This window comes from Vespa velutina, chromosome 19, assembly GCF_912470025.1.
Source record: "Vespa velutina chromosome 19, iVesVel2.1, whole genome shotgun sequence".
NCBI classification, from domain to species: Eukaryota; Metazoa; Arthropoda; class Insecta; order Hymenoptera; family Vespidae; genus Vespa; species Vespa velutina.
This window is the reverse complement of record NC_062206.1, coordinates 1,007,501-1,029,906: the sequence shown is the minus strand read 5'-3', so window position 1 is coordinate 1,029,906 and position 22,406 is coordinate 1,007,501. Positions and strand designations below refer to the sequence as shown.

The following is a 22,406-nucleotide window of genomic DNA, read 5'->3' as shown; positions in this document are numbered from 1 at the left end:
GAGATAAAGATAGAGATAGAGATCTTGTTTAACGACGAGCTTTGAAATCACACGAACTCGATAAGTGGTATTGTAAGAATTTCTAAAAGAATTTCTAAAAGAAAGAAAGGAAGGAAAGATAAAAGAAAACATTTGGATGATATGAGTTAGTTATATTGATCGAAATGAACAATACAATTCGTCATTATAAGAAATTGTAACAAATTCTCTCCTCTCTCTCTCTCTCTCTCTCTTTCTTTCAACTTTTTCCACATTTTCCTCATTTTCTTTTTTTCTTCTCTTTGAACGTCGTCGTCGTCGTCATCGTCGTCGTCGACGTGGTTGCGTTTATATAATTCGGAAGTGGTGATCGCAACCAAGTGCATACGCGCGATTTTATCTCGACATTCTTTGAAACGAGAAAGAGACGGAGAAAGAGTGTGAGTGCGTGTGCGTGCGTGTGTGTGTGTGCGTGTGTGCGTGCGTGCGTGTGTGTGTGAGAGAGAGAGAGAGAGAAAGAAGGATATTGTCGCAGAGAGAAACATTTGCCAGAAAATTTCCTTCTCACTCGATACAAATGCGCGCGTAGTGATTTTCTCATGATCGGCTTCTGCGCAGGACAGTCTCTCTCTTTTTCTCTTTCTATTTCTTTATCTCTATCTCTCTCTCTCTCTCTCTCTCTCTCTCTCTCCCTCTCTGTCTGTTTTTCTTGATCGTACTGGATATAGATATTTCGGTAGAAAATTTACGATCCCAATTATGTGTTCGATATAATGAAAAGAAAACACGATGTTATAATTCAAATCTATCGGATCAATAATTATTGAACAATTATTTCCTTCAATTATTCTTGGCATTGACGTTTCCATTACGATCGAAAGATTTCATTAAGAGTTTTTCTTCTTTTTTTTTTTTTTTTTTCTTCTTTTTTCTTTTACCTCCCTCTCTCCCTTCCTCTCACCCTCTCTTTTTCTTGATATCGATAATAGAATTTTGTTGCTCGAACACTGTCGAGGATAACGTGAACATATTTAACGTCGTTTCGCCATGATATTATTGACAGAAAATTTGGGATAAAACAATTTGTCGATAAAGTCGATCAAAGTAATTATTTGTGATTCGTTGACCGATCGATTATTTTTGTTCGAGTAATTTAAAAATTCTAAAAATTTTTTGCTTTTCTCTCTTTCTTTCTTTCTTTTTTCCCCCTTTCGAATTTATATTAATCGTAGAATAATTTCGTGTTCATAGAACGAGAATGATAATAGAAAGTATCATTAAGATTTCGTAAAAGTTGTAAGAAATCCTACGAAAGAACGAATCTTAATTATAACGAGTCTTTTTTCTTCCTTCTCTTTCTTTTCTATTTTTTTTTTTTTTTCTTTTGTCTTTTATCTTTTATCTTTTTTCCCATGATCGAAGATGACCCCCAGAACCTTCGGTTTAAGCTCTCGACGATAAGACACCTGACACGCCCTCGAATGCAAGCTCCCTCTTTCCGAGCTTTACCATCCTTTCTCAACCCCTTCGTTCTATTATCTCTTCCGTCTTCCATTTTAAACTGACATGTATGTCTAGAACATGTACCACAAATATGCGCCTAATATATATATATATATATATATATATATATATATATATATATATAGACATACACACGGTTAATTTATCTCATCGATTAATAATAATCCAATTGATAGATTCGATCGATTAACTCGTATCGATATTTCGTCGACGGTGAATCATTAATAACGAAATTAAATCCGATCTGTAAGTTTACTGTAAGTTTACTCTTCCTCCTCGCTCTTCTTTATATTTCTTTTTATTCTTTTTTCCTTTTTCTTTTTTTTTTTTCTCTAATCGCCTTCTTAATCTATTTTTTCGTGAAAGTAAAAGGAAATGAAGAAAAATAAAAATAAAAACAAAAAAGAAGGGAAAAAGAAAGAAAAGAATTTCACAAAAGGAAAGAAGAAAGATTGTATAACACGATCGATGAAGCAAGAAGAAAGATGTGGAGGTGGAGAATGAGGAAGAGAAGGAGGAGGAGGAGGAGGAGGAGGAGGAGGAGGAGTTAGAACGAGGCAACGAAATCGTTAAAGAGGTCAAGAGGGAGAGTAAAAGAGAGAGAGAGAGAGTGAGGAAAAGAAAGATAGGCAAAAAAAATGTTCGTACAGGAAAGAAATGGAAAAAAAAAGAGAACGTCATCGATCTCTTTGGATCATTCCTTGATCCTTCTAATTCTTATAGATCTCGAAATTTTCGTGTCTGGCTGTAGATTCTGTGCTTTTATAAAAATCTATCGTTTCGCGACTGTTGGATATAATAACGATATTGCTTTAACAAAGACAGAGACCGATAGATAGATAGATAGATAAATAGATAGAGAGAGATAGAGAATGTATATAAAAATGAAACGAGATCGCCCTATTCGATGGTGCGTTGTCTGTTAACCATTTCGAACGAACGGCGGCGCTGATGCGGTCGCGCGCACGAACGATCGAGCACGAAGAGTTCGTGACTGTGTGGATGATCCAAGGACGGGCATCGTCAATTGAAAAGGTCGATCCTTTTAAGAGGCCCTTACCGACGTTTTCCATTCATTGAAATTTCTTTCGCCTTCCACATTGGCCGTTTTAACTTCCGCCTGCGATTATCTACCGCATGTGTAGTTTCCGCGCGGCTAATACATTAACTCCGCGAAACTTTTTTGCTTCCCTCATCGTCGTCCACTCCCTCATATCCATCCCCTAATTTCTCATCGTCATCTTTATCCCTTGATCCTTTGCCGAATTGTGTTTGCGACAGTGTGATTACTTAGATTTCTTATTTGTTTTGTGTGGGTTTTTTTTTCTTTTTTTTTTTTTTTTTTTTTTTTGGATTTCCTTTCGTGTGCTTTTTCTTCTCTTTTCTTTCTCTCTCTCTTTTTTTTTTCTTCCCCTCCTTTCGACTTCTTTCTTGTCCTCGTTTGCGTTTGTTTCTCTCTTTCTTTCTCTTCCGTGTGCGCGAGTTTTTTAATTATTACTATTGCTGCTGCTGTTGTTGTTGTTATTGTTTTTACTATTATTATTTACTATTTCTTCTCCTCCTTCTCTTTTTTTCTTTTTTTATTCGACGAAATTCGTACAGCAAAAATCGTGGATTTTTTCTTTTATATATATATATATATATATATATGTCGAATTGATGATTGATCCACGTGGATTCTTCGTAAGTCGAAGATCTCGATCATACATTTTCAATCGATCAAATAATAAACGAGTTTAATATGATTTAATATGTAAAGGAATTTTTTTTCTTTCCTTTTTATTTATTTTCTTTTTTTTTTTTTTTTTTTTTTTTTTTTTTCTTAATCGATAAGTAATCGATCTCCGATCGATAAAAAATGAATTTGTTTAATGCGATAAGCGTTGATACGAATATACATATATACATATTATATATATATATATTTTTTTTTTCTTTTTAGACACGTGCATAAGAGATAAATCTGTCCTTCTTCTTTTTCTCTCTTTTGCTCTTTCTCTTGTGGAATTTCTGTGTTCTTTTTTCTTTTTCTTTCCCGTTATTATTATTATCATTATTATTATTATTATTATTATCTTTTCCTTCCTTCTTAAGGTGGCGCAGGCTTGGCGACCTCATTGATCATTCCAGGCGTATGCTTTGTGGTAGGACTTGCGCCCTTTGCAAAGTGTTCAGGGCGGTTACATAATGTAGTGACGTTAGTTCATTCAGGCCGTTCATTCGTCCATCTATTGTGAAACACACTCGTGTCTCGACTGGAAACTTCCAAAGTATAAACGACCTATCCTATAAAGATTTACATACACACATTACATTACCTACATATTTCGTAATTTATATTTCGATTAAATGAATTCTCATAGTTTTCGGATATTTCTACTATATTTACAACTGAAGCAAAAGGAGGGAAAGAAAGAAAAAAAAAAAAAAAAAAAAAAAAAAAAAAAAAAAAAAAAAGGGAAAAGAGAAAAAGAAAATCAAAAAAACATTACAAAATATAAAATTAAATTAAATTTATATGCCTATAATACGTATGTTATATATGTATGTGTAAATATATCTCGGACAGGTGTTCTCCTATCGTTCTTGATTATTCCTTTTTCACTTTTATCAACGTCGTTATCTTCCAACAGGTTTTTCACGTAACGATTCTTCAATTATTTGCTGAAGACTTTCGAAGAGATGTCGCATTAAAACGATTCACCTTCAACTTGATAATTGATAACTTAAGTCTCGTCGGTAACTCTGGATGTTAATTAATAACGAATGTATTTATCTCGTTAGAAAATTTTCATACGCCTTAACGGACGATACATTCTTTTTTTCTACGATATAATAATGATAATAATAATAATAATAAAAATAAAAAAAGGAAAAGAAAAAAAGAAGATACGAGGAATCAGCATTTCTCTTTTTTTTTTTTTCCTTTTTTTCATTTTTTTTTTTTTTTTTTCATGCTTCTTTTTTCCTTTTTCTCGAGCAAATTAGCATCGTGAACGTGACGAAGTGTTCAGACGTGTGTGTGTATGTGTGTGTGTGTGTTAGTTAGGAAAGAGGACGAGGACGAGGATGAGGACGAGTTAAGCTCTCTCTTATTCTCTTACTTAGAGGGTGATATCAGGAACACGGAGATAGTGACGTAGGAGAAAGAGGGGAAAACGATAAGAGAGAGGGTGAAAGAAGGGGTGTTCAGGGTGTGTTTTACGTCGTTGGTCTCTCTCTCTCTCTCTCTCTCCACTTCTCTTCGTTCCGTGACCAGGATAGCTGGTGCTAATACAAGTGGGAGAAAGAGAAAGATATGTGTGTGTGTGTGTGTGAAGAGAGAGAGAGAGAGAGAGAGAGAGAGTACGACAACGATCGTAGGTGGAAGGGCCAGAGACTAGGTGGCGCCCATGGCGACTTGCTGCCTTCTGGGGCGCCTATCGATCCTAACTTATTTATAATTCATCTGACATTTCGATTTGTACGATAACGTCGAGGCCAATTGTATATTCGTACTCTTCGATGTATTACACATATTAGCAGATATATGTATATATATATATATATTTTTTTTTTATTTTTGTCCCCCTTACATTTCTCTTTTAATCTTATTTTCCTAGTTAGTCTTGATTTCGCTTTTTTACTTTATCCTTTAGATCACCCTCCCTCCTTTTTTTTCTCGAATGCTCGTCAAGGATTTAAAAAAAAAAAAAAAAGAAAAAAAAAAAAAGAAAAGAAAAGGAAGAAAACAGAAAATGAAGAAGAAAAAAAAAGAGAGGGAATCTCTTTTAATTGACAATCAGTATCTTTTCGAAAAGAAATTATCAGAGATGATGATTACTATCGATAGATAAAATGGATATGCAACGTAGATTAAACTTATATCCGAATAATCAATTGTTATATTTTTACGATCGATCTGACAATTAATATCTCATTTTTATCTTGAACCTCATCTTCCCTTGCATTCGTTTAATCAATAAACGAGAACGATATTCGATAATGGTTTCTATTCTCGTTGAAGGGAAAAGAAAAAAAAGAGAGAGAGAGAGAGAGAGAGAGAGAGAGAGACGAGAGACGAGATTATCCGGAACGTGTCTACTTTTGTGCAAGCACGAAAGCCTTTCGTGTCCTCGTTTAAATAAAATCGAACATTTTTCTAGAGAAAAAGAAAGAAAGAGAGAAAAGAAGAGTAAGAAAGAATTAGTATCGTCGAAGCTTCTCTCTCTCTCTCTCTCTCTTTCTTCCTCTTTTTATTTATTTTTTTTTCTTTCTTCATTTCTTTCCTTTTTCTTTCTACAGTCTGTTTATTTCAAATTCTCCCGCCTTTCTTCTCATTTATTCTGCATGAACGGCAATGAGAGAACGAGAGAGAGAGAGAGAATTTCTATTTCCGCCGCGGCCTCTACTACATATCCCCCGGTCGGCTTTCTTTTCTTAGAAATGATCGATAAGCGTTGAAATCGGCACGAGTTTTATGGCCCTCTTTCTTTCTCATCTACAACGACTAACGACGATAACGTGTCGTTAATTATTTCCTTCTTTTTTTCTTTTTTTTTTCTTTTTTTCTTTCCTTTTTTTTTCCTATCAGAAATGACGTAAAAAAAAGCCAATCGATAAAATTTTCTTTTCGTCGTTATATAACTCCTCGTCCTTTCTCCTTTTTTTTTTTTTTTTTTTTTTTTTATACTTATCAAATCTACCAAAAGCTCTTCTTCTTATTTTTCGTCAATGATTCGATCGATCGTTCGTACACTTTCGTAAAGATCGTAAAACGATCGTAAAAAGATCATCTCTTTGAACTGAGATCCAAAGATCATCCCAAGAAATTCATCGTAACGTTTTATAGGTTCTTCTCGATGTTTTTAATTGTCGGCCCCATTTCCACCTCTGCCCCCGGTCCCCTCACCCCCGAATCTCATTGCACACTTTGAAAGACTTCCGCTTAAAGCATTTCTCGGTCTTCTCACTCGAAGCGTCTTGTTTACTATTCTTTTTAATACAGTAAGCATTCAATAAAGGTCATTCACTCTTCCCACTCTCCAACCCCTAAGCTCACCTTCCTCACCCCACACCACTCCAACCCTTTTTGCGATGGTCGAAAAACATATTTACTTCATATTTAATTGTAAATATACCCTGCAATGATATCGATATACGTGAGATATTGAATTAAAAATTATATTTGGTTAAATTTAAAACGAAAAAAAAAGAAAAAGAGAGAGAGAGAAAAAAAACAAAAGAATTATCTTCGTACTTCGGCATGAATTAACATTGTTGGATAATAATTATTTTGTAGTAGAAGTAAAAATAAAATTCGTATTAAATATATGTGAAAGATAAGTTGAACGTTATTATAAATGTAAAAGTGTATTCTTTGAAATTTATTAATTTTTCATTTTTATTTGATACGTGTTAAATTGTTAGAATTATATGTCTCGTGTCCATCGAGTCGAATCAAAAATAATGATTATTTCATACCTTTTTTTTTTTTTTTTTTTTGTTTTACATTAACACTCAAATAATCCGTTCGATCATTCGTTTGTTTTATTTATTTATTTATATATTTTCTTTTTTATAAAAAAAATCGGCAAACTTTTAATCGAGATATATTTAACGTTTTTAGATTACTTACGAAAGGTAAGAAAACGTATCGTTAATCGTCGTGTTAATTAATATCAATGCTCAAGGATGCAGATCAATTTAAAGGTTAAGGTTCATTGAATTAATTCGTTCGTTCATTCGTTCATTCGTTCGTAAGTTTTTAATTGATTAATTCTCGAGACTAAGGCTCTCTCACTCATCATCGGTCTCGTTTAATTAGATATTCCTTGCAATAGATAAAAGGGACTTTCTTCGAATTAGAAAAATTATTATCATCATTATCATTAACGTACACATACATATATCCATACATACATAAATTACATAGATCGATGATATAATATATACCATTGATTTGAATGGTCGAGTCGATAACCTAACTGTGTCTGGTTTGTAAAACGTGAGTAGTAAGAGGGAGAGAGAGAGAGAGAGAGAGAGAGAGAGAGAGAAAGAAGGAGGAGAATATTAATAAAGATGAGGGTGGGACAGACCCAAGTGAGAGGATAAGTGGGCGGGCGTGTGGGTGGTAGGGGGTTGAGAAAAAGAGACTGGGTAGACGACGGCGTTTTGTATCAAACAAGTATCAAAGAAGTGTTAACGATGCTCTTGTTGGCCGAAGTTTCCAAGGAAAATTTACTATCTCTTTCTCTCCCACGTTGTCTGTCTGTCTCTCTGTCTGTCTGTCGTTCTATATCTATCTATATCTTTCTCTCTCTCTCTCTCTCTCTTGGTGAAGTAAGTCAGGCTGTGACACAAATACGCACAGTGTCTCGAAGACTTTCAGGGACGATCAGACGAGAATAGAGACGAAAGTCCAATTTTAATCGCGGAACCTCGACCCGCGTATTTCCTACGTGTCCATCAGCCTGAAATCAACAAAACACACATACAGAATCAGTATATATATATGTATTGTGTCTCTCTGTCCGCTGTATATATGTGTATATATATATGTGTGTGTGTGTATATGTACGTATGTATATATGTATCCATACATACATATACACACATATATAAGCTTTTGGCCGAGTTTACCACTTGTGCACACGTTGTAAAAGCTTCCTCTTCCTCGAGAAATGATTTCGATCGATTCGTACTTCCACACACACCTGGCACCAAAGAATACTAACGTATCTTTTATTTTATTGGCTCATTTAACATCCATTTGTTTGAATTACATATCCACGAATATAATCAATATATATATATATATATATATATATATATATATATATATTATATATCATAATAAAAATCTTTCGTAGGAAGGCCACGAACGATTATCTATTTATTATTTATATTTTATTTTATTTCATATGTCTGCTATGTCTGATTACGTACGATTAGAATATTTGTACAAGTAGATATTGATTTAATGGTTGGAACATTATTTTTTTTTCTTTCTTTCATTTTATTTCTTTCTTTTTTTTTCTTTTTTTTTTTTCTTCTTCCTTCATTTTCACTTCATTTTATTTTATTTCTTTTTGTTCGCTCTATTCTCTTTATTTTCTTGAGATCTTTTTATTGATTTTTATTTATTTATTTTTTTTTTTTCATTTCTTTTTTATTTCTAGAAATGAAACAAAAAAAAAATAAATAAATAAAAAATAAAAAAAAAACATAAGATGGCAAAAGAAGACCCGTTTTAAAAAAATTTAGCAAACGCCGGTATATAAGCAATAGGAAGCACGTTGTGTAGTTGGATGTACGGATCTCTATCGGTGTGTTCATGTAACAGCACGTAGGCACTCTCAAGTTAAACGGCCAATCTCTCCCTCTTGACCCAATTCGTAAAACGTCCTGTGGCGACGCACGCCTGACGTCACAGGTCTCTCTCTCTCTCTCTCTCTCTCTCTCTTTCTCTCTCTCTTCTGCGAGAGTGAGTAACGCGTGAGGGTGCGTACAAGGCCAGCAGCCGTTCTGTCTTTTATTTGTAATACATTCTCTCTTTCTCTCTCTCTCTCTCATCCAGAATCTCATTCTCTCTCTCTCTCTCTCTCTTTTTTTATTTCTCTTTAAGTCGACGGTTCCTCTACTTACGGAAGATAGATTATTCGATCGGTCGTTGCCTATGTACCATCTATTTATTTATCTATGTACCCGGATGCTCCATGTACACCCGATCAGCTAATTCGCGAGAAGAAATTTGTACTTCGAAGAATCCGTAAGACAATTAATTAATTAACATCTTCTTCTTCTTCTTCTTCTTCTTCTTCTTCTTCTTCTTCTTCTTCTTCTTCTACGACAAACACATGTAGAATCGATTAACGAGACCAAACAAAGTCGAAATCTCAGCTGTAATAATCTCTATATTTCTATATCCATTTATATTATTCCATAAACGAATGTATGGATCATCGATACTCGACGTGTTAGAATCAGATGTAATTTTTCTTACGAGATATATCTTTCCCCCCCCTTTTTTTTTTCTTTTTTTTTTCTCTTTAGATAAGTGGGGAGAGGATGAGGTGGGTTGATAGGATATGAAGAAAGACAAAGAGAAAGAAGGAAAAAAGGAATAAAACGACAGAGAACAAAGATTCGATAGAAATGTTTCCAAGTCAATTTTCGACACTTCCGTGGAATTCGATTTTCTACGAAAGGCTGATGAAAGACCGGATTTATTCTCTACGAGCGATTGACGAATAATAGCCTGTTAGTTTCTGCTTTTCACGTTGAATTTAATGGAGAATTGGAGAGGGCGGGGCCGGGAATGGGTGAAGGGATGAAAGGGGTGAGTCGACGAGTCAAATTTAATCGTCGAATCGTTTTAACTTTCGTATATAGTTTTAGCTCGATCGATTGAAATAATCCAATGGGGGTTTATTATCATCATACGTTTTGTAACGCGATTAGAATTTATAATTAACGAATGAACGAACGAATGAACAAACAAAAATATTTTAAGAAAGAGAAAATTGTTGCCGAATAAAATGAACTTCGTTGATAAAAACTTTACTTCATACTGTTTAAATTATTATTAGTTTTCGTAAGAATACATTTATCTATCTATGCACCCACACCCTTCTTCTCATCGTGATATTGTAATCATAAAATCCTTCGTAGAAATTTACCATATTAAGTTCTAAATTTCGTATATTAAACAAGGAAGAAGAAGAGTAAGGTCGAAAAAGGGGTGAAGCATTAGGATCATAATGGAGTACATATATATATATATATATATATTTCCACCCTTTGTCACCCTTGGTCTGTTCCATTAATGGGTCAGCGGATCGGTGTCGTTGCCAGCTGGTTGTTTCGTAGCCTGTCTTTGAAATCTCCCCTCTTCTCCCTTTCTCTCCCTATCTTTCCCTTCAACCCTTTCTTTCCTTCGTCTTTCTCTCTCTTTCTTTCTGATTCTCATGAAATAACGATGCAGTAAGTCATAAGTCCTGACAAAATTACATTCGACATTTCTGAATGAACACGAATACCATCTCCCTTAAGATCGTACAGGCCGTTGTAATTTTTTTTCTTCTTCTTTCCTTCTTCCTCCTTTCTTCATTCGTTACTTTTCTATTATTCAATCGATCAGAAAATGTACAACGAGTTTATATATATATAAATATATATTTTCTTTTTATTTTGTATAACTCGATTGCATTTATCTGACTATATAATTCTTACGAAGCACATTCTTTACATAGAATTGATAAGAAGAAAGAAATGATGACTAATAGATCGAAGATATTTCTCGTTAAATATATACGACAACGACGACATCATCTTTAAAGTAAATCTCGAGAAAGAAAAAATATATAATGAGTTTAAGTATTTTATAGGATAAAAATGTATGAGTAGGTGGGCTGGTTGGAGGGGTTTGATGGGGAGGAAGATAGAGAGAGAGAGAGAGAGAGAGAGAGAGAGTGAAAGGTACGAGGGAGGTGAGGGTAAAGAGAGCTAGATTGATAAGAAATCACGGATGGAAATAAATAAATACCTGCGAATAGGTCGTATTTCGTAGGTGGTGCGATGGAGCTTCGCCGCAGTGTACGAGGACAAGCGTAATAGGGTGCCCTGGTTGGGTATTGATCCATGATGGTGCACAACGGCTGATGAGGGGAAGGGTTGGGGGTCGGGAGTCGGGGATCGGGGCTTTGAGGGTTGGGGGTTGAGGGTTGGGAGTTGGGTGTAGGGTTGTGATGTTAGGTGGTGAGACCGTAGTACCAACGCATGCGCATTTAGGATCCGGGTTCCTTCATCATCGACCCGCGACTGTTCCAACGAAAGAGACATAGAAATAGAAAGCGTAATGCGGAAAAGCACGAGAGAGAGAGAGAGAGAGAGAGAGAGAGAGAGAGAGAGAGAGAAGATTACAACGATAGATTATACGAAGAGTAAGTGCATATACAGGGTGTTTTAAAAATGATGTTGCAGTCAAATTTTAAGAGGACATTTCACTCGTAAGGATTGAAAGAAAAGATATTGGGGGAAGAGATGAATTGATTTCACTTGGAATTAATTCGCGATTTTAATAATTCTAATGTAAATAATGAAAATGTTTTGATAAAAAGGACATTCCATTTAATATCTAAAAAGGGAAGAAATCTAATTTTGTTAGGTTGGTACGATAGGCGGTTCGACTTAAACGAACCACTCAAGCTCTACTTCAAGAATGGATAGAAGCTTTAAATTAACCTCGATACACAGGGCACGGACACAATGTTCGTATTATGTGTATATACCGAGGTGGAGTAGAGTAGGCCATAGGGTGGGTTGAATTGGATTCGGTCTCGGGTTCCCGGGTTCAGGTTCGGGCTCGGGTGGGGGGTGTGATCGGGTGAGGAGGTTGAAGAAAGAAAAAGAGAATGAGGAGATATGTGTTCGAAGCACGCAAAGATCGTAAATATGTTCTACATGAAAACGTGAATAGGTTTCATGAAACGTATATATATATATATATATATTTATACGTTCCTATTCCTATCTATGTAAATTAGCATGATTGAAAAAAAACCATAATGGATTATGAGTAACGTGACCTAAAAGAAAAAAAATATATGTATATATCATTTGATTGTTTAAACGAAGAAGATCCAAATGATCGACTCGATCTTGATAAAGATTAGAAAAAAAAAAACAAAAAAAGAAACATAAAAAACTAACATGTTAATCGTACAATTTAATTAATACAATACAGTTTAGTAGTTACAATTTGATTAATATAATACAGTTAATTAATATCGTATAATTTTGTTAGATTAAGTCGTACGAATTATAATCAATAGATAGTAAATATTTTATTTGAATATTTTTCTCTCTTGGATCATAACTCTAATAAAATGAAATAGAATTGAATCAATTATATATTCAAAAAAAAAAAGAAAAAAAAAAAGGAAAAAGAAAGAAAAAAAACGACTCCATTCTATGATAACGCGTTGCGACTTTATCACCATAATAAACCTTATCACCATAAAAATAAAAAATTAAATCATTCCAACTTGGTTTTTTTCTTCTTTTTTTCTTTTCATTTACAACGAATGGTATGTACGAACGTTTGTTCCTATGGGGAAAGGTTCAAGTTCTGAATTGGGTTAAGCCGAGTGCTTATAATTCGTTGCATGGCTCGTTACAACCCTTTCCCTCTTATGAACCTAGGCGTCCTTTATTCTCAACTCTTCTCTCTCTCTCTCTCTCTCTCTCTCTCTCTCCCTCCCCTGACACCTCACCTCACCTCACCTTTCCTCAACATACCATACTCCATTCCTCCCTCCCATTTCGACGCTCTAACTCTTGCATAAGGGTCCCCGAAGCTGAAGATAGTTACGCAACTCGATTAAACTTCGCATTTGTCGCTTACTATACTAACCGACGAAAATTTCTAATAAATATTTCCTGAAAATTTTCAACATAATTTCATTTCGTCTTTCGAAATGTACATATATTATCTTTGATTTTAATTAATTTTTATAGAAAAGAATGATCAATATTTATCGTTTAATATACGACATATATATATATATATATATAAGATTTGGATTTAATGAATTAGCTGAATATGGTATATCTAAAAAGAAATTAATCGATGGTGTTTGATATACGACATAAGAGAGAATTAATATTTGATTTTGTTTCTACAATGTTCTGATTAGATCGATGATATTTTAACGAAATTATTCGTTCATCGTGAACTACGATAAATTGGAATTTACGAATGAATGATTATCTCATCGTTGATTAACTACTTCCTTTCTTATGTTCATGAACATATTGAACTGAAAGAAAGAAAAAGAAAAAATGTCTTATTACATAACAAAATCATTGATAAACAAGTTCGTCGATTCTTTTATTGCTATGATCAGATTTTTAATATATAGTCTGAGTCGATCCGCGTGTTTCGTAAAACATGATTGTCTGTTAAAAAAAAAAAAAAAAAAAAAAAAAACAGAAAAGAAAAAATGATTGCTCGCCTCGAGAAATCGTTGATTAATTTTTTCGTTCTTATTCCCATGGACTGGCTATATCTATAAAATTTTGATCGATTTTGATCGAAAGAAGAGAATATAAATTATTAAACTTCTTTATGTTTAAGAAAATAATCTATCGCATATGTACATATAAATTATAGGAATGTATATAATATTTATATATATATATATATATATAATTTATACGAAGCAGAATTATTATGAATCGAATTGAGATAATAATTATGTTTTCCTCTATCGAGAAATGTGAGCGGTAGTCGCCACAGTCTCTCTCTCTCTCTCTCTCTCTTTCTTTTTCCCTCTCTCTCTCTCACTCACTCTCTATGAATGGAATGTAACTTGACGTCACGATAATCACAATGTAACCACAAAAGGAAATTCCTTACGTAAATATCTAAACAAGAGAGAGAGAGAGAGAGAGAGAGAGGAGAAAAAATGAACGCGTATACTCGATTCGAGAACGCTCGGTTGAACGACCCTTCTTCCCTATATCCCTTTAAGTCTCTCTCTCTCTCTCTCGCTTTTTTTTCTCTCTCTTTTTCTCGCGTAAACGATCTCGCAGAAGATGATATCACCAGCTCTTTTTACCTGAATGATCTTCAAACAGCTTTTACACTATTTTTTTTAACCGAGAGAAGTCCAACGAGCTTTAAATCTATCATTATTTTTGATTGTACCGTTAACATTTGACTTACCATAATTTTCGAAACTTTCAAAAACTTTCACTTCTTTCACAATCAAGAGGCAACTACCATATATATATATATATATATATACATACATATATACATACGAATATATCTAAAGCGTGAATTAGGACGAATGAAATATCTCATCTTCGATCGTATCGTAATTTACAAAAGGAATTAAAAGTTTGATTCAAGGAGCGAAGAATAAAATGAAAAAATAAATAAATAAATAAGTAAAAATAGATCAAATTAAAAAAAAAAAAAAAGAGAAATTAAATCAATGATTAAATTAAGGATTAAAAGGAGTGGGGAGAGGAAAAAAGGTGGAAGAAGGTAATGATGAGATATGAAGAAACAAGATATATATATACAGAGAAAAAGAGACAGAAGAGAGTGAGAGAAAGAGAGAGAGACAGAGAGAGAGAGAGAGAGAGAGAGAGAGAGTGAGCTAATCGTTCGAAGAGGTTCGTATATTCAGTGGCACGGTCGCGACCAGGCAAGCTCTTAAGGTCAATTCACTCGTGAGTTACGAGTCGCCGCAATAACGTATCAGCAGCCACGTATACCGTGCTTCGGGACGCGATTTTATCGTCGGCGCTTTCCTGCGGCCGGTTGCGTCGCCCCCGGTCACACTCCGACCACTTCCGCTCGCGGACTTCTCTCTCTTTCTCTCCCCTCTCCATCTAATCTCTACGTACACCAACGTCATTATTATTCTCTTCTACTATATCCACCAACGTATGTATGTATGTATGTATGGATGTATGGATGTATGGATGTATATACGTACGTTTTGATTTCTTTGGAGCCTCCATTCGAGTTACTTACTCGTGATTCTTCTGCTTAGATAGGTAAATATATACTGTGTGTATATATACACACGCACATATATATAAATATATGTATATGTATATGTATATTACATCGTGTAATATGAAATGTCGAATTTTTCTATATTTTTATTCATTTATTTATTTATTTATTTATTTATTTATTATTATTATTATTATTATTTTTTTTTTTTTTTTTGATAAGGTATTTCTTTTCTTCTCCTCACCCTTTTATTCTCTTTTTTTTTTCATTTTATTTTTAATATTTAGGAAATATTTTATTCGTCTTATCATCTTTGATTCTATCAAAGTTTTTTGCCTACGTTATTCTAACAAAAAAAAAAAAAAGAAAAGAGAAAAAGGAAAGAAAGAAAAATAAGAATTCTATCCTCTATCGGAAAAATTCCATTCTAATAGATAATTGTATGACATTAGTCAAAAATTTCCATTGAGTTTTCCTCGTTTGTTAAGCACATTATTCCTTTGAAAGAAATATTTTCTCGTTTATGATCGAGTTTATATATATAAAAAAAACTCGACATCGTTACATTTGCATTTTCTGCAAAGAGTTACGTATAAAAATTAAAAAAGGAAAAAATAAATAAATAAATAAACGAAAGAAACTAATAATGAAGATTAACAAAAGTTTGTATGAACTTTATAAAGGCAATGCGATAAAAAAAGAAAAAAAGAAAAAAAACTTAAATGTACATTTGAGTCATTTGGTGATAAAGTTGTGAATATTATTAGAAATTCTACATTTATACACACACACACACACACACACACACACACTATATATATCCCGATAATACTACTATCTTTTCTTCTGTATATTAAACATATTAATAATATAATACATATAAATAATTTAATATATATACATACATATATATACATATATATATATATATATCGCGGTCATGCAACTATTTTCTCTTCTACATTATATCATCGATTCATTAAATATATTAATAACACAAGTAAATTAATTAAAGTATCAGAATTAAAGTCCTACGACGAGATAAGAATGAAATAAAAGATGTAACAGAAGAAGTAGTAATAAAAGTAGAGAAGGAGGAGGAGGAGGAGGAGATGGAGATGGAGAGGGAGTAAAAGTAAGTCAGGTATACATCTGAGTTTTCACGATCATCCTTATATCTTATCATCTATCTAATCATAGTAGAGACAATCCTAGTGAAGGCGTAACACGATGCTCGCGGACGACGAGTAAAAGTCCTCGGGATCTCTCTTCTTGTCCACGTGCATTAAATTCGACACGGAAACTGGTTACACCGTGTGGGATTGGATAAACGTCACAGGGTCGTTCGTGTTCGTTTAAAAGGAACGATCGTAAAAACGTAACTTTGTTACGCGTCACCGCAATGGCGGGTTCGCGCGCGCACCTCATATATGTAAACGACAATTCCGCGACATTATTATTATTATCTCTCGTTCATCGTCGCACGCTCGTCGTTATTGAGGAAGCACGATTATGCAATTTCGTCGCCGTTTCTCTCTCGTGTCTCTATGCCCCTCTCCCACCTCCTCCTCTCTCCCCTTCCCGTCCCTCCCCTGTCTCCTGCGTCTCTCTATCCTCGTATTCTAAACACTTTTAACCCATCTACCTCACCTACCTACCTAAACTACCTAACTACCTGCTTGTTTACGTTCGTTTTTATCTGGTTTTGTTAAAACTCTGTCTTTTAGTTTCTGTTCTTTTTTTTTTTTTTTTTTTTTTGTTTGTTTATATATATATATATATATACGACATGCTCGGTTTTCTGTTTTATCTTCTTCTTCTATTTATCGTTGTATTTTTTCTTTTGGTTTTTTTTTCTCTCGAAGTAATAACTCCGAAAAAAAAAAAAATGAATCCGAAGAGATAATTGAATGGACTATCTTTATCGTCGTCCCTTTCCCATGGGATGTATCTTCTCGATGGATCTTTGCGATCTTTAAAGTAAACTTTAATTGATCATCTCTCAATTTCCGAGATTTTCAATCGAACGTCATATAGATGATATATATTTCGAGACAAAGCGGAGATCGTTTAGATTCTTTGTGCGATATCGTAATACAGAGAAAGAGAGAGAAAGAGAGAGAAGAGCTCTGATCTAAAATGCTTTTATCTCTTTTATATCATCGCGATTAAAATTAACTGCTTGACAGACCGTGAGAATTTCCACTGACATAACAGTTCGACATAGTAATTGCTCGTTGTTAGTTAACCGAGTCTTCTTTTCACGTGCCTACGATCTCTCTCTCTCATTTTTTGTTCTATTTTTTTCCCATTTCTTTTTTTCTTTTTTTTTTCCTATTTCCGTTTTATAAATCACAACTTTCTACTTAATAACATAGTAACGTAACGTTTATAAAACGTTTTACGACGATGGGGGTGGACTGTTTCGAATTTGATTTGTTAAAGGAATACGACCGTCAATGGCGTATCACATATGGCTCGAGGAAATTCTAGGCCAAGTTCATGGTACCTCTTCATGATGAATAAGTTGAAACCATATCGCGTCCCTTTTTCTTTTTCTTTTTTTCATAACACGAATTGAAATTTATCTCTTCTTATCAATCCCCTTCTCTTTCCATCTTCTTTTTCTTCTTATCGTTTTATATTTCTTTCGTTCTTTCTTAAACTTTCTATTCCTCTTTCACTTTTCTTTCTCTCATTTCTTTATCCTTTCCCTTTTCCCTATCCATCGTTCTCTCTTTATTTGTTTGACTTCATTTTCTTTCATCACATATTTCATTATTTTCTTTCAAAATTTTTACACTTCCTTTTCTTCTTTCCCTTTTCTTCCTTTTCTTTCTTTTCTTTTTTTTTTTTTCTTTTGTTTTCCTTTTCTCCACCTATACCTCCTTTCTTCCTTTACCTTCGTCAGGACCTTGTGACGTCGCTTACGTCATAGGTAATATATTCATTGGATAATTTAAAGTATCCTATATCGCGTGCGCGCAGTAGATTCGCCCGTTGACTCAGCTAGTTTTGCCGCAAGCCGGTCGATAAATGCAGAATTTGCGGCGTTTCGATTCCCAGGGAATTTCTATTGGGTTTAACTCTTAGTTGAAAGCTTTCTGCTTTCTGCATGGTATATATATATATATATATATATATGCACGTCTCTCTATCACTCTCTCTTTATCTATCCAACCTATGTATTATTATTATTATATATCCATTTCTCTCTCTCGTGGCTTTATATACAAGGTAGGTTTTCCCTTGCGATTTGTACGAGACGATATGGCAAACTGCAACAACCACATCCCTTGACTACCCTCCATCCACCATCCCCTATCCTCTCTCCTCTCCTACTGTCCACGGTAATATTACCTCCTCCGTTCCGCAACTACTTCTTCTCCCTCTTTTCTTTTCTCTTATATCGCGAATAATAATCGAGAAAGGCTTTTAATTAAAGACGAGGGTCGTTCGCGAATTCTAGGATGGCAATGTATATTTTTCTCTCCCTTTCTTCTACATCCCCATTTTCCACCTTATCCCTATTTTCTCTAGTCGTTCGTTGCCCCTCTTCCTCTCGATCCAACCGGCTAAAATTAAAAAAAAAAGAATGAACTGAAAAGAAAAGAACAGAAAAGAAACAAAAAAGGAGCAGATGCTCTTTCACTCTTATACATTTCTTTTTTATTTATTTATTTTTATTTTTTATTTCTATTCTCTCTTCTCTTTTTCTTTTTCTTTTTCATGATTACTTTACTCGTGGAAGTATTGTATATTCTTTTCTCTCTCCTTCTTCTTTTTGTTTTTGTTTTTCTTTTCATCAAATTTATCAATTTTGTATGTGTCTAAAAAAAGAAAAAGAAAAGAAAAGAATTTTTGAAAATTTTGCTTTTCAGTTTTTGAAATAACCTTTTGAAATATCGTTACGTCGTCGTGTCGTAACGATTAATGACGAGGAGTGGGGGGGGAGTGGGGTAGGTGGATGATGATAGGAGGTAGGAATGGATGTTCCCATTCCAAGGGAAAAGAAGGTAGAGGGGAAGAGATGCATGGGAAGGGAAAAATAAAAGAGTAAGAGAAGGAAAACGGGGTTACCATGAGAAAAGGGAGGACTTTGTTGAACGAAGGTGACGATTACGGAACATTGTTGGGCCCATTCATACCCAACGCGACACGGAGGTCTATCCATTGAGTTGGCCAACCGGAAATGGTCGTTATCCAAACACGATGAGTTTCAACGAGGTCGACGTAGAAACAGAATTGCGTTCTCTACCGAGGTCGCACTTGAAAATTAGGCAGTACTTTTTTTTTCTCTCTTTTTTTTTTTCTATTTTTTTTTTTTTTTTTTTTTCATAACGTCGCACGTTACGCACGTTTTTCTCTTTTCATCGGAGAATACGTATGTGTGTATACGCGCGTATGCGTATGTGTTAATTGTCTCTGCGAACAGATAAACAAAAAAGAAAAAAACGAACAAGAAAAAAAAAACACAGGATACACGATCGTTCAAAATCGTCGTTTTTCAGGATCATCGAAAGGATCATTAAAAATCATTCGTCATATTTTATGTTTTTTATATATATATATATACACATAAAATAATTTTGTTTCAATATTATTTTATATTTTTATAAATACAGCATATACATACATACATACATACATACATACATATGTACATGTACACGTACACATATACAAAGACACATGCATATTCTTTCTTTCTTTCTTTTTTTTTTTTTTTCTTTAACTTTTTTTTTCTTTTTCCTCTTGAATTTTTTTTTGTTTTGTTTCCACACGTATTACATCTCACGATTTTGTTGTCACTCATTTTTTTACAGCATGGCCGCTCAGATTCATACAGGGTCGCCACATTACCCAACATTCGCGATGACAACAAAACGGCTGATGGAATGTACAAGGTATTCAGGAAGGACTTCCGTTTCACGTAATCTTTATTTGTGCATCCGGTCTATTGAGATATATATATATATATATAAATATAAATATATATCATATATATGTTCGGTTCTTCGATTAAAAAAAAAGAATAAGTAAATAAATAAATAAAAACAACCAAGAGAATTCTAACCGGGAAATATGGCAGCTTGGTTACTTACATCTTGTACTTCTTCTTCTTCTTCATCATCTTCATCTTCTTCTTCTTCTATTTCTGCATTTACTTCTACTTCTTCTTCTTCTTCTTCTTCTTCTTTTTCTTCTTCTTCTATTTTTCATCCTTTTTATCTTCTTGCTGATCTCGGTATAAATGCTTCGACTATCTAGGACTTAACAATTTTCGAAGTATTCTCTTCTTCTATTATCTTTCGTAAATTCTTTAATTAATTAATTAATTTATTTATTTATTTATTTATTTTTTATATATATATATTTTTTTTGGTCGAAAAAACGATCCTCGATACTCATCTCTCTGATCTCTTCTTTGGGTTATTGGTGTAGACATCTCATCTTTAATATTCTTCGTCTATCCTTACTAAGAGCTTATTGTTGTTATAAAACGATCTAAAAAAAAAAATAATAAAAAATAAAAATAAAAAAAGTCAGATGAGGGAAGAACGAAATTAATTAATTTTACTTGGGAACTCTTGACACTCTAACATTCTAACCATTAATATTGTATACATATCGTCGCACGTGTATGCATTTACATACTTTTATTCATATTATAATAAAAATTATCATCGTCATATGATCTAACTTTTACAGAATCTTTCTAATGTCTATATCTTTATAGGAAATCTTATGGTGGGAAAAGCATTTGAACGGATGTGATCCGTTACTTCGTTCCAGTTATTTTCTTGTAAACGTTTAAACGGGATTAAAACGTCGTTGGCTCTTTTATTACTGTAAACGCGATTAGAAAATTTCTTTCCTGTGAGACAAATGAAAAATTTTATATCTATGTATGACCCCCCCACCCTATTCTTCCATTTTCGAAAAAAGTGCATTGATGACGATAATAATCATTGACTATGACACGATAATAATCGTTGATTTTTTTTCTGTCCCTTTCTTTTTTTTTTTTTTTTTTTTTTTTTTTTTTTTTTTTTTTTTTTTTTTCCATCATCAAATAGTCGCGGCGAAAGAACCCAAAACGGAAGGGAGAAAATTTGGACGATTTGAAGCAAGAGTTGGATATCGACTTCCACAAAATCACACCCGAAGAACTTTATCAAAGATTTCAGACGCATCCTGAAAACGTGAGTACGAAATCATGGATAAATTTATTATTATTATTATTACAACACATTTATTTGTATAAAAAATGGATCAAACGTGCTATACATATGTGTGTATATATATATATAAAGGAAAGAAAAATTTGTTTTTCCATTATAGGGCCTCAGTCACGCGAAAGCAAAGGAGAACCTTGAAAGGGACGGACCGAATGCTTTAACGCCACCGAAGCAAACACCAGAATGGTTAAAATTCTGCAAGAATCTATTCGGTGGTTTTGCCCTATTACTATGGATCGGTGCGATCCTTTGTTTCATCGCATACTCAATTCAGGCATCGACGAGCGAGGACCCGAACGACGACAATCTTTACCTCGGGATCGTTTTAGCGGCGGTCGTCATAGTTACCGGTATATTCTCGTATTATCAGGAAAGCAAGTCTAGCAAGATAATGGAATCGTTTAAGAACATGGTACCGCAATTCGCGACGGTGATAAGAGAAGGCGAAAAGTTAACACTTAGAGCGGAGGATTTGGTATTGGGCGACGTTGTAGAGGTCAAATTTGGTGATCGTATACCAGCGGATATTAGGATTATCGAGTCACGAGGATTTAAGGTGGACAACAGCTCGCTCACTGGCGAATCGGAGCCCCAATCAAGGTCACCGGAGTTCACGCACGAAAATCCATTGGAAACGAAAAATTTAGCATTCTTCTCGACCAATGCAGTAGAGGGTACGGCAAAGGGCGTTGTTATCTGTTGCGGTGATCAAACGGTCATGGGTAGGATCGCTGGATTGGCATCTGGCCTTGATACCGGTGAAACCCCGATCGCTAAAGAAATCCATCACTTTATTCATCTTATCACAGGCGTGGCTGTATTCCTTGGATTAACGTTCTTTTTAATAGCCTTCATTCTTGGTTATCATTGGTTGGACGCCGTTATCTTCCTTATTGGTATTATCGTCGCTAACGTGCCGGAAGGATTATTGGCTACCGTAACTGTTTGTCTTACGTTAACTGCTAAAAGGATGGCCTCGAAGAATTGTCTCGTTAAGAATCTCGAAGCCGTAGAAACTCTTGGCTCTACGTCTACCATCTGTTCCGACAAAACCGGTACCCTAACCCAAAACAGAATGACCGTCGCTCACATGTGGTTCGACAATCAGATTATCGAGGCCGACACCACCGAAAATCAATCTGGAT

The 22,406-nt window shown here is 34.2% G+C and overlaps 1 protein-coding gene across 16 annotated transcripts in view; it reads left to right on the top strand.

Annotated features, from left to right (window-relative positions):
- The window catches only part of LOC124955826 (sodium/potassium-transporting ATPase subunit alpha), an 80,085-nt gene that overhangs the window by 40,758 nt on the left and 16,921 nt on the right, over positions 1-22,406 (top strand). For 14 of the 16 annotated variants that reach the window (XR_007102985.1, XR_007102983.1, XR_007102984.1 and 11 more), the window contains exons 2-4: positions 19,846-19,926; positions 21,100-21,225; positions 21,365-22,406. The exon at positions 21,365-22,406 is cut by the window's right edge and continues 684 nt beyond it. Coding sequence is in view for 8 of the 16 variants with exons in the window: in XM_047510837.1 (XP_047366793.1) it covers positions 19,846-19,926; positions 21,100-21,225; positions 21,365-22,406 (1,249 nt within the window). In the remaining 8 variants the exon portion in view is untranslated. The remainder of the gene's footprint in view (positions 1-19,845; positions 19,927-21,099; positions 21,226-21,364) is intronic. The other 2 variants (XM_047510839.1, XM_047510836.1) reach the window with 1 other exon arrangement.